At 36.4% G+C, this 14,619-nt stretch overlaps 1 protein-coding gene across 5 annotated transcripts in view; it reads right to left on the minus strand.

The window, feature by feature from the left end:
* The window catches only part of LOC107653845 (engulfment and cell motility protein 1-like), a 106,346-nt gene that overhangs the window by 44,255 nt on the left and 47,472 nt on the right, over positions 1-14,619 (minus strand). For 2 of the 5 annotated variants that reach the window (XM_016440697.1, XM_016440698.1), the window contains exons 7-15: positions 11,318-11,353; positions 9,065-9,164; positions 8,136-8,287; positions 7,014-7,092; positions 5,887-5,928; positions 5,676-5,726; positions 5,208-5,330; positions 4,789-4,917; positions 1,828-1,932 (exon numbers count right to left, since the gene is read on the minus strand). In XM_016440697.1, coding sequence (XP_016296183.1) covers positions 1,828-1,932; positions 4,789-4,917; positions 5,208-5,330; positions 5,676-5,726; positions 5,887-5,928; positions 7,014-7,092; positions 8,136-8,287; positions 9,065-9,164; positions 11,318-11,353 — 817 coding nt within the window. The remainder of the gene's footprint in view (positions 1-1,827; positions 1,933-4,788; positions 4,918-5,207; positions 5,331-5,675; positions 5,727-5,886; positions 5,929-7,013; positions 7,093-8,135; positions 8,288-9,064; positions 9,165-11,317; positions 11,354-14,619) is intronic. The other 3 variants (XM_016440699.1, XM_016440700.1, XM_016440701.1) reach the window with 3 other exon arrangements.

Consider the following 14,619-nt stretch of genomic DNA (forward strand, 5'->3'; position numbering starts at 1 on the left):
TTCATAAGTGCAGTGCTGCTTTGTTTACAGCGGAAACCAAGGAAACGCTTTAAGCGCCACCTGCTGGCAGAGAGTGAATCTGCGTCTCATTCAGCTCAGCTTTCATGCAGATATTTTGTATGTATAGTTTCACAAAACTGAAGTCAAATCATTCTGTTTTTGCTTAAAATTTCGAAATTATACAACCTAATTTAGATTAAAAACTGTTCATGTTGCATGTATGCAGCATCTTTGTTTGGATCATTTTTAAAATGCAGTGGTTGCCTCTAATTTCAAATGGAAAGAGCACAGACAAAGCCTTATTTTGTTTATATGAAGAGACTTTTTTATTTGTGTTACTTATTTGATTTGGGGCTTGTTTTAAAATTTCAATTTAGTTTTGTTATTTACATTTACATTAGCCTATATTTAAATTTTGTTATTTAGCAGACGCTTTTATCCAAAGCGACTTTCAAATGATGACAATAAAAGCAATCAAAACCAACAAAAGAGAAATGCAAGTGCTATATTAGTATATTATTATAGTGTTATATTTCAATTTCACAAAGAAACGTGCAGCATTTTTTCCAAGCAAAAATAAAAGGACACATTTAATTTATAATTTGTCTTAAATCTCATTTTGTAAAAAATTTGATTCACAAAAATCGTGAATCAAATCGAATCGTGAAATCAAAATCGTGAATCGAATCGAATTGTGAGTTGAGTGAATCGTTACATCCCTACTGTGGGCGCATCTGCGGCTCAGAGTTTGGTCTCCGCAGTCATTTATGTGCCCACTCTAAGAATGATCAATAGCAATGTATCGTCCACGTCAGAATTGACGGACTTCCGAGAGAGAGAGAGAGAGAGAGAGAGAATAGCTTAATTTAAGCTAAATTTGTAAATCTTGTTACTCATTCTTTCATAGTTATTCAATTTTTTTTTTATTTTGATTATTTTATTTTATAGTTTATAGTCATAGTCAAAAATATAGTCAATTTATTTTGTCTGCAAAACAACAAATATTTTGAAGAATGTTGGTTTGGACCCTATTGACTTTAATTGGTACGGACAAAAACATTCTTCAAAAAATCTTCTTTTGTGTTTGGCAGAAGAAAGAAAGTGACTGGAATGACAGGTTTGGAATGACATAAGGGTGAGTAAACGATTTTCATTTTTAGATGTACAATCTCTTTAATTTTGATGTTTATTTTCTGTTTATTGCTAGAAATAACAAAAATAACAGCAAACAGGGTTGTAAGCTGCATTTCAGGTTAGAAGGGGTTGTTGTCCTGGACCCGGTGCTGAGGGGGCTAAAAAAAACTGTCTGTAGAGTGCTAAATGTAAGGGCACTGGAGTGTATGCTGAGAACTGAGTGTATTTTAGTGTTTATCAGGGTATCGCTTAAGAGCAGCGATGACCTGAAGAGTCACAGAACGCAGCTGTGGAGGCCAGTGAAGTGGAATAGTACAGTTAAAGAGTTATGCGAGGACACAAGAAATGTCTTCAGTCAACACCACTTCACTTTCCTTACTGAGTCTATGAGCATGAATAGAGGGGTAGATGACACATTTTGGAGGAGAATAAGTGAAAAAGTTTTTTTTTTTTTTTAAGCAATGACAGCAGAGAAACCAGACACAAAATCAGATCTACCATTAAGATTCACTCTGCTCCAGCACTCTCACACTCACACTCTCACCCTTTTAATGTAAAAGCATGACTTCAGCGGTGAGGTAACACTTGGCTTTAGAGGCGTTAATTGAGCACTAGTCAGACTATAAATAAAACAGATTATAAATCTAAAGAATTTTCCCATTTCTACACCTACGTAATGTGAGCATGTCTTACCCTGATATAAGCATCCTGATGGTGCCTGGCGAAATACAGCATGTTGTCCAGAGCCAGCATCCCAGGAGGAATCTGAGTGAAGTCAACCGCAGGATTCACGTGATTCTACACAAACACACAATAACACAAGCAGTGACTCCATGACTCGCATCGTAATCAGGGCAAGAGTCTCGTATGGCATTCTGAGTAGCTGAGTAAAAATAAAACAATTGTCAAATTGTCAAACAATTGCACAAACTGCCGAAAGAGTCCGTGCTTCAGAAACAGGCCTGCATATCCCCGGTGGATGACAAAGACCCAGCAAGCTTTCTGCAAATGCTAGGACTGCGATATCTGCTCCCTCTACTCGACCATCTACTTCAAACTAATCTGTGCTTTTCAGAAAATATGAGATGGTTGCCTTTGAGGATGAGGGCTCTGTGGCTCTCTGACTGAATTTAGAGTTGCCAATTACACTGTTTGAAAGTTCTTGCCTTCGGATGGACCCTGGTGAGTCTGGGGCATTGAATAGAGGAACCACACAGAGTAAAAACATGGTTTATTTTGAGACAAAGAAACAAATAGAGAGAAACAGAGCCAGAGGGTATGTACGTACTTTGTACGTTTGCAGTTTGGAATACATATACTGTGCAAAGGATGCCAGTTTTTGCATGCATGAAACAAAATAACCAGCATGTAACCAGAGCTGTGCTGAATTCTGTATCCCACAATGCAATGCACTCAACTTGATCTTTAATTTTTCATACTGTAAGTGACGAAAGGACCACAAGTAATACCAAAGTTTTTTGGGGGCCTCTTCTTAAAGGGGTCATATGATGCGATTTCAAGTTTTCCTTTCTCTTTGAAGTGTTACAAGCTCTTGGTGCATAAAGAAGATCTGTAAAGTTGCAAAGACTAAAGTCATGTGTTTTTTGAACATTAAAGCATGTCAACATATTCTGTTACACCAAATACACAAAATAATGATCCTTAAAATAGCATCATATGACCCCTTTAAATCTTTAGTTAACAGCATGTTAAATGAAGCTAAATGAGTAGTTAATTCCAAAATCACCATTTACAGTCCTCAACTTTATGTTGTTCTGAACCCATATCACTTTCATTTTTCCAATGGAACACAAAAAGAAATATTATGAACTGCTGCTTTCTATACAATGACAGGGGATGTCAACATAAACTATTAACAAACTATTGTTCAAAAGTGTAATATACAGTAACAGTAATATTGTAAAATATTATTACAATTTAAAATAACTGTATTCTATTTTAATGTTTTTTTTAATGTAATTTATTCCTGTAATGTGCGGCAAAGCTGAATTTTCAGCATCATTACTCCAGTCTTTATTGTCACATGATCCTTCAGAAATCATTCTAATAGGCTGATTTGATGCTCAATAAATATTTTTTTTATTATTATCAATGTTGAAAACAGTTGTGCTGCTTAATTAAGATTTTTGCAGAAACTGCAACATTTCTCAATATTTCTGAACAGAAATCAGAAATCTTCTGTAATATTAACATTTTACCAACCCTAATCTTTTGAGCAATAGTGTATATATAGTATATTATATAGAACATGCTGTAGTATACAATATATACTGAACAGTACAGATTATGCAAAACACTAATATTCCATTCTGAACAGCGCCAGAGTCCACTGGCAGAGCACAGTACTTAAAAACACGTCTGTGGTGAGGGCACTGGAGACCAATTTCCCATCCATCAATGTGACAATGCCCTGAGAGAGTTGGAACACAGCCCTCATTAGCAACACTGCTGTCTTAACACATACTGCACTGCTCCCTAACAGCAAATCACAGAGACAAACAAACTCCACACTTCTCCTAAAACGCTGTGAAAATGGTGTCTTGACCCTCAGAGCTACCTGTCATTTGACATTGGTGGCACGGGAAAACGTGTGTGTGTGTGTGTAATCTGAGGAGGTGTTAACACCGCAGGAGGAATTTAGGGAAGGTCTTATCTTAAGACAGCACACGGCACTGTGAAAGGGGTCTTAGTGAACCTCAGAAGCTCACAGGGGCTTAGGAGCACAAGACAACTGCAGTCTTGCCCCCTTCAGGCTACTGACCGCAATCCTCTTCTACTCCTCTTCACACCTGCCTCGGCCTCTACTTCCGCTTTCCTGCTGCTTTCATATTCTCAAGCTCTACTAATGTATAGCAGGCTCTTCTACAAATTCATTAATTTATTTATTATATAAATATATATATTTATTTAAATTTATATTATTAATATTATTTTACAAATATGTACTTTTAAAAATATATTTACATAAAATATTTTTTTCAACCTTTTGATAATACTTGAAATACAGTGGGGTGCTAAAGACCACTAGTGAAAAGGCTTCTATTTTTATTATTTTTTTAATTACAATTTGAGTGAAAAGTTATACAGAAAACTAGCAAAAACAAAATAATAATAATACTAACAACACAATCATTTAACAAAATAAAAATTAAATAGCATATATATTTAATTCATATTGCCCAGTACTTGATGTCACTGCTTGAACCCTGACTGACAATTTCACCTGAAAAAAATATAGTGTCAAAATATGACAGATTGACTGATGGCATCTCTGCCATCTGGGCATGTCTGACGAGGTGACCTGTTCTGATGTGCAAAGGAGAGTGTGCCGGATATCCTGTTAAAGTGAAATGTGTCAAACAAATTTGATCAAAGAGCTCTGAATGTTCTGAACTCAGCCGAGCTTCAAGGGACTCAGACAATGCTTTGAACTATGCAATGATAGTGACATCATTTGGGATCAAACTGCTTTAGCTAAATAAATAAATGTCAAACAATTCCGGTTGTTCATTGTTCATGAATTTCCTCAAACAGCTATTTAATTGAGATTGTTATATATATATAACATTTTTATTTGTTCCAGTCTATTTACAGCTAACAAAAATGATTACAATGTCTTGTATGAAAACTTACAATGAAGCCCAGCTTTTTGTAGTCTCTGGTGTACATGGACTTGCGCTTCTCAATGCTGCCGCTGTTGTTGGACTCACACTCAACGTCAAAAGCGATCCTGCGCAGCTCGAAGATGATGTCCCTCTGAGCCTATACAAACACAGGTATGAAACCTTATTATTACACAGCTTGATTCTGATCTCTCAATCACAACATTCTGCCATCAAATATAATTACATAATGGCTACTAAACAATAGCCCATTCTCCCAAGCAACTACTTTTCTACATAGCTACATATTTTACATATCACACTTTCTGTCAAAATAATAAAATAATTAAACCAAAACAAATATTTAATGTCCATTCATTTATTTGCCAAGCAGCTGTATAATAAGCAGGACTGAACTTTATCATTGAACAGTTATAGACAGAGGTTCACCTGGTCTTGAGGATCCATCTTTGTCATCATGCGGTCCTCCAAAAGGTTAAAGGTCAAAACTTGTAGCACATATAACTGGTGGGCCATTTCATCATTTATGGGTTTGTTACTCCTGATCACATTCTGACAAACAAGAGAGAAATAGAATTTTAGACAGACGGAGAACATTGCACTGCTGTGGAGATACAGTATTACTTTCCTTTTCTAAAACATCACTTTTGCTTTATATCCAGACCTGTGAAGTACTTTGATCTGCACTTTTTGTGTGAAAGAAACTATGCAAATAATAACAACCCCACTACTACTACTACTACTAACTAGTTTCCCAGGCCTTGAAGAAAATGATATTTTCTGATATTTGCTGCATCAATTACAAGAAAGCAATACCAGAGAGAGATGTTTATGTTCAGACTGGCAAACTGCCATACTACTCTTACTATTTTCGTAATATGTATACTGTGCACTTACACTGAGGATGATTGAGCGCAGCTGCTTCTGTGCTAGAATGTGGGCCATCTCCTACAATCAAGCAAAACATTCAGTCACCTTAGTTCTCGCACACTCATATACATACACACACATATTCAATAACCTTTTCAAAAGGTATAGCTCTACAAACATATGAAACATCTCAGTCAAATCACCTACAGATGGTTCACCTCAACTAGAGAGCACTTACTGTAAGAGGACAATCAAGGATGCTCACATTGTCCTCATCAAACTACCATTATGAGCACAGCGAGGGGAAGAAATTAGAGAATGAGACAGAGAATGAGACAGAAAAAGAGAAGAGAAGAGAAGCAAGAGAAAGCATAGGCATTTTGTTAATGGCACAGAAATGAGAGGTCAGCAAAACAGTCCTGGAGAAACTGTACATTGACATTTAGGATATGAGGCAGTTACACGAGCCCGCTGTGACTCTATAGTCACTCTCTCTTACTTAAAGCTGCTGTAAGCAATTTTTTAACCACACAATAAATTGTCCAACTACCTGACGGATATACAAAAATAGGTGTCCTGGGAAAACACACGGCCCAATAAGAACACTTGGAGTCTCTGTCTGACTTGCTGTCTGTCTTTCATTTTGCATGGTCAGGTTTTCTGACATATCTTTGGAGAGCGACATGTCTTCTGACATATCTTTCTGTTTTCTCTTGGTCAAATAGAAAACATATATGACCAACATGCAATCCCATTGCGATATTTGCATGGATTCCTATTGAAATTACTGGATTTTGCCCACAAAAACTCACAGAGCAATGTAAATGTGAGTGCAAATTTAAGGATTGTTGTTCTACCCACTCCACTATCAAGAATAACAAGGCATTTAATATGGGTGGAGGATGAAAGGAAAAGTTGAAAAACTGCCACTTACAAACACATAAACAGACACTCATGCACATACAGGTAGAAAATAACAAAATAACGCCAAATTAAGTGACATATTTCCCTGATTTTTCACAAACAGAACTTCCTAACCAGGTTTTTAGGTTCAAACTGAAACTAAAAAATGCTGCATGACAGAATCTCAGCCAATCAGAATATGTTTGATGTTTAATGTGCAGCAATGTGGAGTAGGAATTTAGACCAATGAGATTTCAATTTGGGTGATTAAAATGACTCAAATGTTGTGTGATGCTATTGACAGTCACAGCTTGTTAGAACAAAAATTGAGATAAACATGGAAGTGATTCGCTTGACATTTTCTCACGTCTTGCCTGATGAAGACACTGTGTCATTATTTAGTCCAGACAACAACAAACAAATGGAAAAAAAAGAGAAAATGGGTTTGCGTGTGTGCTGTACCTGTCTCTTCTCCTCAGGGGCTTTGAGGAACAACGCATTAATCACTGCGATGGTGTAAGTCTGAATGTCCTGATCTGTCCTGTTCCCAGAGAGTAAAAAAAAAAAAAAGTAAGAGTGGCAATTAAAGGTATAGTTCACCAAAAATTGTCATCGTTTACAACAAAAGCATACAGTAACTAAGGTTTGTTAAGCTCCAAAAGCTTGACACCCAGAAGTACATATTCAAATGGGGCTGCATCGGCTATATGGTCCATTAATGTGTTGCTTTTTTTTAACTTTCAGATTTTGACAGTCACTAAATACTTTCATCATATTGAGAAAAGCAGCATGAACATTCTTAAAAATTTATTAAAAGTGCCCATATTATGCCATTTTGAATATTGCCTTTCATGCAGTGTGTAATGTAGCTGTATGTGAATGTAAACAAACAACGTTGTAAAGCCGAAAGTGCACGATAAATAAAGTTACTGTCTCCCAAAAGAAAGAATCGACTGAACAGCCTAAACGAGTCATTAGTATCCCACTTCTGTGGTGCCTACATGTCACGGGGTAACACATTTGCATAATTCCCACCTATGTTCTATTTGAACCGGCTGGCTCCACTGAATCACAACCTGTAAGTTTGTTAAATAACAGATGTTTATATTTTCTATTGAGCCTTCAAAATATAGAACTATGGCAATGGGCGTATCGTTTCCAACACGCGCTGTACGCGGTAGACCAATCACAACAGACTGGGCCATCTGACCAATCAGAGCAGAGTAGGCTCACGGAAATTAGGGATTTAGAGAGATTGAATCTTAGAACTGCTTCGAATGAATCGTTTGAGAATCGTTGGAAAATGAGGTGATATTAAATGCATATTTAAAAAAAAACTAAAGCGTTTTCTGACCTTGCATGCATGTACACCTATTGTAGGAGACTCCCAAAACAATATTAGTAACCTTAAAAATGGCATAATAGGGTCACTTTAAAGTTGTGTTCCACAAAAAATAAAAAGCAATACAACTTTAAAATGCCATATGCACAAATAAATGATATTTTTCATTTTTGGCTCAACTTTTCCTTTAAATCATCTCAATTTGACAACTACAATAGCAAAGAGCCATCAATTATCCATACCCTTGCAGATGAGGGATGAGCTGGCCAATGGTGATTTCTTGAGCCACCTTCTGGTAGAGATCTTGACTGTTGAGCACCATTGATTCCAGGATGGCTAGAGACCTCTGGAGTACAGCAGTGTCCATGGCAGATTTACACACATAACTGGCAATCTGAGGATGAAGTGACAGGTGCTTTGATTGGTTAAAAAGGATGCAAAGAAATCTGGATAATGCATGTTTAAAAGCTAGAGTGTTATCAAAATACAGCATGATGTTTTTAATATAATAGCCAGTTTTAATGATCTAACACATTATATTCAGCTGGAGCCTCAACTCAGTCACAACCCTTTAACAATTGTATTTTATTTTATATGTAATTTATATGTTTGTATTATTGTTTTGCATTTTATTGTTTTCCTCCCCCAGATTTAGGAAACAATGCATACCTCATTTAAAATGGATATAAAAAGTTTTTCTGAAACGTTTTTTTTTATTTTTATAGACCATAAAAAATAAATTTATTTTTAAAATAAATGAGTGCTGCTGCAGGGATGACATAAAACTCAGAAACTAGCATTCAGCACTTCCGGTTCAATCATCCCGAAGTCAGTGGGTTTTTAAATGGGTTTTTGGTTAAATGTCTGAAATAAGGTCTGTGGTCAACACAAGCATCTCAGCAGCAACCTACAGTGGGTACGGAAAGTATTCAGACCCCCTTAAATTTTTCACTCTTTGTTATATTGCAGCCATTTGCTAAAATCATTTAAGTTAATTTTTTTTCCTCATTAATGTACACACAGCACCCCATATTGACAGAAAAACACAGAATTGTTGACATTTTTGCAGATTTAGGGTCTGAATACTTTCCGTACCCACTGTATTTGGTACCCTAATCATGGAAACATCCATTGTCTGGAAAGACTTCCACGGATAGCCATGTGGACGCACCTTCTTGATAAAGGCCACAGAGAAGCTGTCCCAGGAGACAATGCCATGGTCCATGAGCTCCACGAAAGCCGTCAGTGTGAAGGAGAGCAGGTCACCAAAGCTAAAAAAGACAAGACAACAGCCACTAGCCACGTCTCTACCGCTCACCTGCACTGAAAGAACAGCTAAGCCTCAGCTTTACAGAGTGAGAGGAATCAAGTACTGGTGCAGCTGAAGAACAGGAGGACATATAGTCAATCCAGCTGATGCTCCTGTCCTTCAGAAGAGCAGAGAATGCCAGAGAGTTTGACAGCAGGAGCAGCAGTGGAATTACACTGGCAGAAATGATCAGTGGTATCATGCAGCAGTTTGTTTGGGACAGTACAGTTATGATGACTGAACATACAACAAAATACGCTAGTTTTCAAAGGAATATTTAGGTTAAATACAACTCAAAGGGATAGTTCGCCCAAAAAGGAACATTGTGTGATAATTTACTCCCTCGTATTGCTACAAACCGCTATGACTTTCTTTCTTTTCTGGAACAGTGTTAATAAATCAAGTCAAGCGAGTTTTATTGTCATTCCACTGTATGTAGAGACATACAAAGAAATGAAATGTTGTGACTCACAGGTGCTACAGATTTAAACGCATACAAACCTACACATAGCTAACTATAAATATACTTTACCTAAATACTTTACATATACTTTGGTTTACACTGCAATTTCAGCATTATTTACTTTTAATTTATAGTATTTATTAATATTTTATTAATTTAACATTTACATTTAATAATACATTTTATTAATATACAGCTTTTTTTATATTTTGTTTTATTTTTGTGATTTGGGCATTTTTATTCGTTTCTAGTTGTTTTAAATATTTCTATACAGCTTTAATTTCACTTTTAGTTATAGTAATTTCAGTACTTATTTTATTTCACTTCATTTCCAAAGCAACATTTCTAATATCAAGTTTTTCTAATGTTTATATTTTATTTCAGCTTTCAATTAACAAAACGATTTTATTAGTTGTAGTTTCAGTTAACAATAAGAACACCTGTGGAACAGACAACTCTGTAAAATATCTCTTTTTATGTTCCACAAAAAAGGTCATAAGAGTTTGGAACGACATGGGAGTAAGTAAATGATGACAGAATTTAATTTTCATTTTTGGATTAACTTCTATAAACAGCATCTGTACTGTAGCATGCCGTGATTGCACATAAAATTGCACTCAGATTGCACATACAGATTGCACTCTGTATGTGCAACAGCTTTCTAGGTTCAGATTTTGGTTTTAAAATGAATAACACTACCCCCTATCGTCACAAATACCTCAGTTCATGCCTTTTCATTATTTCTCATCATTAAAATACAGGTGGAACAAAAAGTACAATTTACAGCATAGGAAAAAAACTGCTTTTGAGGGGAAAAAAATAACTTCAGGTCAAGAGGTCTGAAGTTGCAAAAACATCAATACAAATAATACCATTTTAACTGTTACAGAACATAAAAGGCAGAGCCCTAGACATGAAACAGAAAAGACTTAATAAAGTTGCCTACATTGAGCTTAGTGTTGAGTGTTTGAGGGCAGCAGGGAGTTAATACAGCGTAAGTTAGACCTCATAATAAAAAGACATTAGTTTGAACAGCAATTCATAAATGTACCACTGGGAGCAGGAAGTATTTGCAGCTGGAATTGGGCAAAACCCTACAAATAATTACCATGGTGACATTGAGAGATCATGAAATCTCACAAAGGGATATTTAGTGTTGAGTAAATGAAATGTACATGAAATGTGACATGATATATGAGTTTAGCTGAGGTCACTTGTTGTTTATGACAACAAATAATTTTAGAGGGATCCTAGGCAACAGGACTTTAAGCAACAAGCAGTGTTTTGATAAACTTTAAGAGGAATGGTGGGTGTTGCAATCATATGGAAATGTGAGCACATAACCTTGTCAATGAATGGAAGAAGAAAAAAAAAAAGTTTCCCAAAGGTTAGTGCAAAGCTCCCCCTAAAGCACCAATGTTGCCCAACACCACATGCAAAAGAAAGAAAGATGATTTGGTTACATGGAAATAACATCCAAATAAAACCATAAAATCATCAGAAAAATTGTAGTGACTGCAGCAGTTGCCAAGTGTTCCCATCGCTTTGATTGGTTTTGAGCACTGAGGCCAGAGCCCGATCATGCAGAGGCTCGGCCCGGAGATTAGAGGGTAAGTGACAGGGGGGTTATCCAGCTCGAGGGAGGGGCTTACCAAGGCTTCATTATCTTCTGCAGTTTCTGATACCGTCTGAAAAGATTTAAAAACTTTGACGTCAGGGAGACAGAAACACATAGTCAGGGTCCAAATATTCCTTTATGAACCCATTATGACAATTACATTAGGAAAATCTGTGGAAAACCCATTGTTAAGGTTTAAAGCAAAAAACAGTATATCTTAAACATCCAGTGAGGCATGAGCTGAGAGAAAACATCAGCTGAACATAAAAAAAAAACCTTTCTTACAGACACAATGCATGCAAAGCAGAACACTGGGAGAAGAAGACTGCAAACACACACATTGCCTTTACACGCATTTAATGCACGACATGTGCTTAACTCCCTGTGGTGGTAATGAGCAAGTGTGAAGGATTAACCAAAGTATCCATTACAAATCATTGTGTAGTATATTGCATTCATTTACGACTCAAACGTGTTTCCTCTCATGGTCCTGTCAGCAGGGCTATAATACACCGATATGGTCTTTAAAGCCGAGGCACATTGCCTGTTTGCTGTGTCATTTCTGACCCAGGACTTGCACTGTACTTTTAAAACCTAATTAATCTCATAGGTTACATTTGTGACCATACACTCAGAAAAGAAAAAAGGTGCAAAAGCTTTCACTGGGCCGCTACCTTTTCAAAAGCTACAAATATGTACCATTGATTTAAGTACCTTTAAGGTACTTATATGCACTCTGTAGAGGTAAATAAAGTACAAAAGTATACCTTTTGAAAAGATACCACCCTAGTGACAGCTTTTGCACCTTTTTTCTGAGTGTCATTTAGATTGAATGGGCTGTCGATGTATTTTATGCAGTTGTCAAACGAACATGCAGAGTGTCTTAAACACTTTTGTATGGCGTAAACAGACACATGATCAAGATTGTTTGCCCTGTTGGAGGATGACATCTGTCAAAACTCAACAAGACATGTAGAACTTGTCAAAATACGGATACATTTTTTTTTTATAATATTGTTCTTGTTCATATACTACTTGTTCACTTGTAAGTGGTCACAACTGTGGGAAAAACAACAGAGCCTCAATTCTGAACAGGTAACTCATTATAAAATTGCAGATTTCAAAGTACTGTTACAATAAGTGAAGCATAAAAAGTAAAATAAAAAATTATTGCTTTATTTATTACATTTATTCATGGTGTATTCATGGTGTATTCATATGTGTGTGTGTGTGTGTGTGTGTGTGCGCGCGCACTGGTATTCACTACATTATGGGGACCAAAGTATAGTAATACACAAGTATAGTGATACCAGTCAATTTTGACATCATGGGGACATTTTTTTGGTTATAAATCATATCAAGCATATATATATATATATATATATATATATATATATACACACGTATATACTGTACACATTTGGGGGGGAAAAATTATTAGCCATGGATACCTAACTTGTAATAAATAATGCAATAAATTATACAATGCATTGCTTTGTCATGCTTTTTAACAATACATTATAATACAATACATTGACTTTGCTTCACTTAATGTTTTCTAGTTTCAGTTGGATCTTATTGAGCAACTGTGTAAATTGTAATTGTGTACTTTTCTCTAAGCTAGTTTCAATTATGACCAAGAATAAATCTCATACTTTCAACTTTTAAAAACTTCATGCAGTTTGCTTTATTGCCCAAACCAAAGACTAAAATAAATGTGTACACTTAGCTTGGAATAATTTGGGTTAAATTACCTGTTAAATAGGTTAAAGGGGTCCTATTATGCTTTTTCACTGTTTGAATTGTAGTCAGTGTGTAGTGTGTATGTTAGGGCATAAAAAAGATCTTCAAACTTACAAATCTCAAAGTCCACTCCAAAGGGAGATATTTCGTTTTTTAAAAATCCCTTTTCAAGAACTACAACGAACGGCTCGTTTGGACTACAGCGATGTTTTCCGAGTTTTGTGATGTCACAAAGCGGTCCATTAGAATATCATTAAAATAATTCCTGCCTATGGAAATTCAACTGGTTGGGGGGTGGGGAGGGGCGAGGTCGTGGTTAGAATGCTTGGTTGAGTGCATCAGACAAGACGATGAAGAAGTGCTGCTGTAGCCTCAAGTTTTTGCAAGTTATTACACATGCACCTGAATAATTATGTATGTAAATATGTATATTACAAGTATGAAAACGTTTTTATAATAAATTGCTGACAATACAATACTGGACAATGATGTAATCTGCAGAATTTACACTTCAATTATGAGACTACAGTGTTTCCCATACATTGAGTGCGGGTGTTTTTATATCACTGTATTTCTGAAAGAAACCGACTGTCTTCAGAAAATGTAATGTCATTTTCATTTAATCTTGCATGTAATGTCTGATAAAGCAGTGTTTTGAGCGGAGCGCTGCTTTGTGTACAGCCGTGATTCTCTACCACTCCTTGATCTCAAACCTTGATCTCTACCACTCCAACAGCGCCTCCTGCTGGCAGAGAATGAGTTTGCATATTCAGTATATGCCGCCTGGGAAACACTGGACTATGGTATAAATAAATTCAACTGTATAACAGTTTCACTGCAATCCATGTTATAATGTTAGAATTAAATAACAATAAAAAATATTACATATGCACTTATCTGTACATAGTGAATGCAGTTATTTTTAATCTAAATTTAATTTAAAATGTAAAATGTAATTTTTTTTATCTAAAACGTGATTTAGCCAAAAAACAACAATAACGTTACCACTCTAATATGTCTTGCAATATCAGTGCGTGCAAAGGTTCTGCGCGATTCTCTTGTTCAATATTCTCTGGGTCTGAATCCGGCTCAAATTGATATGGCAATATTGACGCCATCCTTAACTAAACCGGAGCAGGCGGAACTTGCTGCTTTGGCAAGGGGCGGGGAAGTACTGAAACGCCGTCTAAGCTCTTAAATTATTTTTAACGTGGCTGAAACTCCCTCTGAGTCTAAATAAACCAATATCCCAGAGTAATTCATAATTCATTACAGTACACTGACTGAACTGCTGTGAAGAGAGAACTGAAGATGAACACGCAGAGCAGCATGTGTGCAGCAAGCCGGATAATGAACGTACACGCCCACTGCTGGAGCGGTTCTCGTTCTCGAGTCAAGAACCGGCTGCATCGGTTTTCGGATCACCGGTACACTGAACTGAGAACCGTTTCTTTCGGACACGTCCGATTTGAGAACCGATGAGCTGATTCTCGTTCTCGAGTCAAGAACCGGCTGCATCGGTTTTCGGATCACCAGTATACTGAACCTAGAACCGTTTCTTTCGGACACGTCCGATTTGAGAACCGATGAGCT

Source organism: Sinocyclocheilus anshuiensis, unplaced genomic scaffold, assembly GCF_001515605.1.
Source record: "Sinocyclocheilus anshuiensis isolate Anshui unplaced genomic scaffold, SAMN03320099.WGS_v1.1 scaffold223, whole genome shotgun sequence".
Taxonomy (NCBI): domain Eukaryota; kingdom Metazoa; phylum Chordata; class Actinopteri; order Cypriniformes; family Cyprinidae; genus Sinocyclocheilus; species Sinocyclocheilus anshuiensis.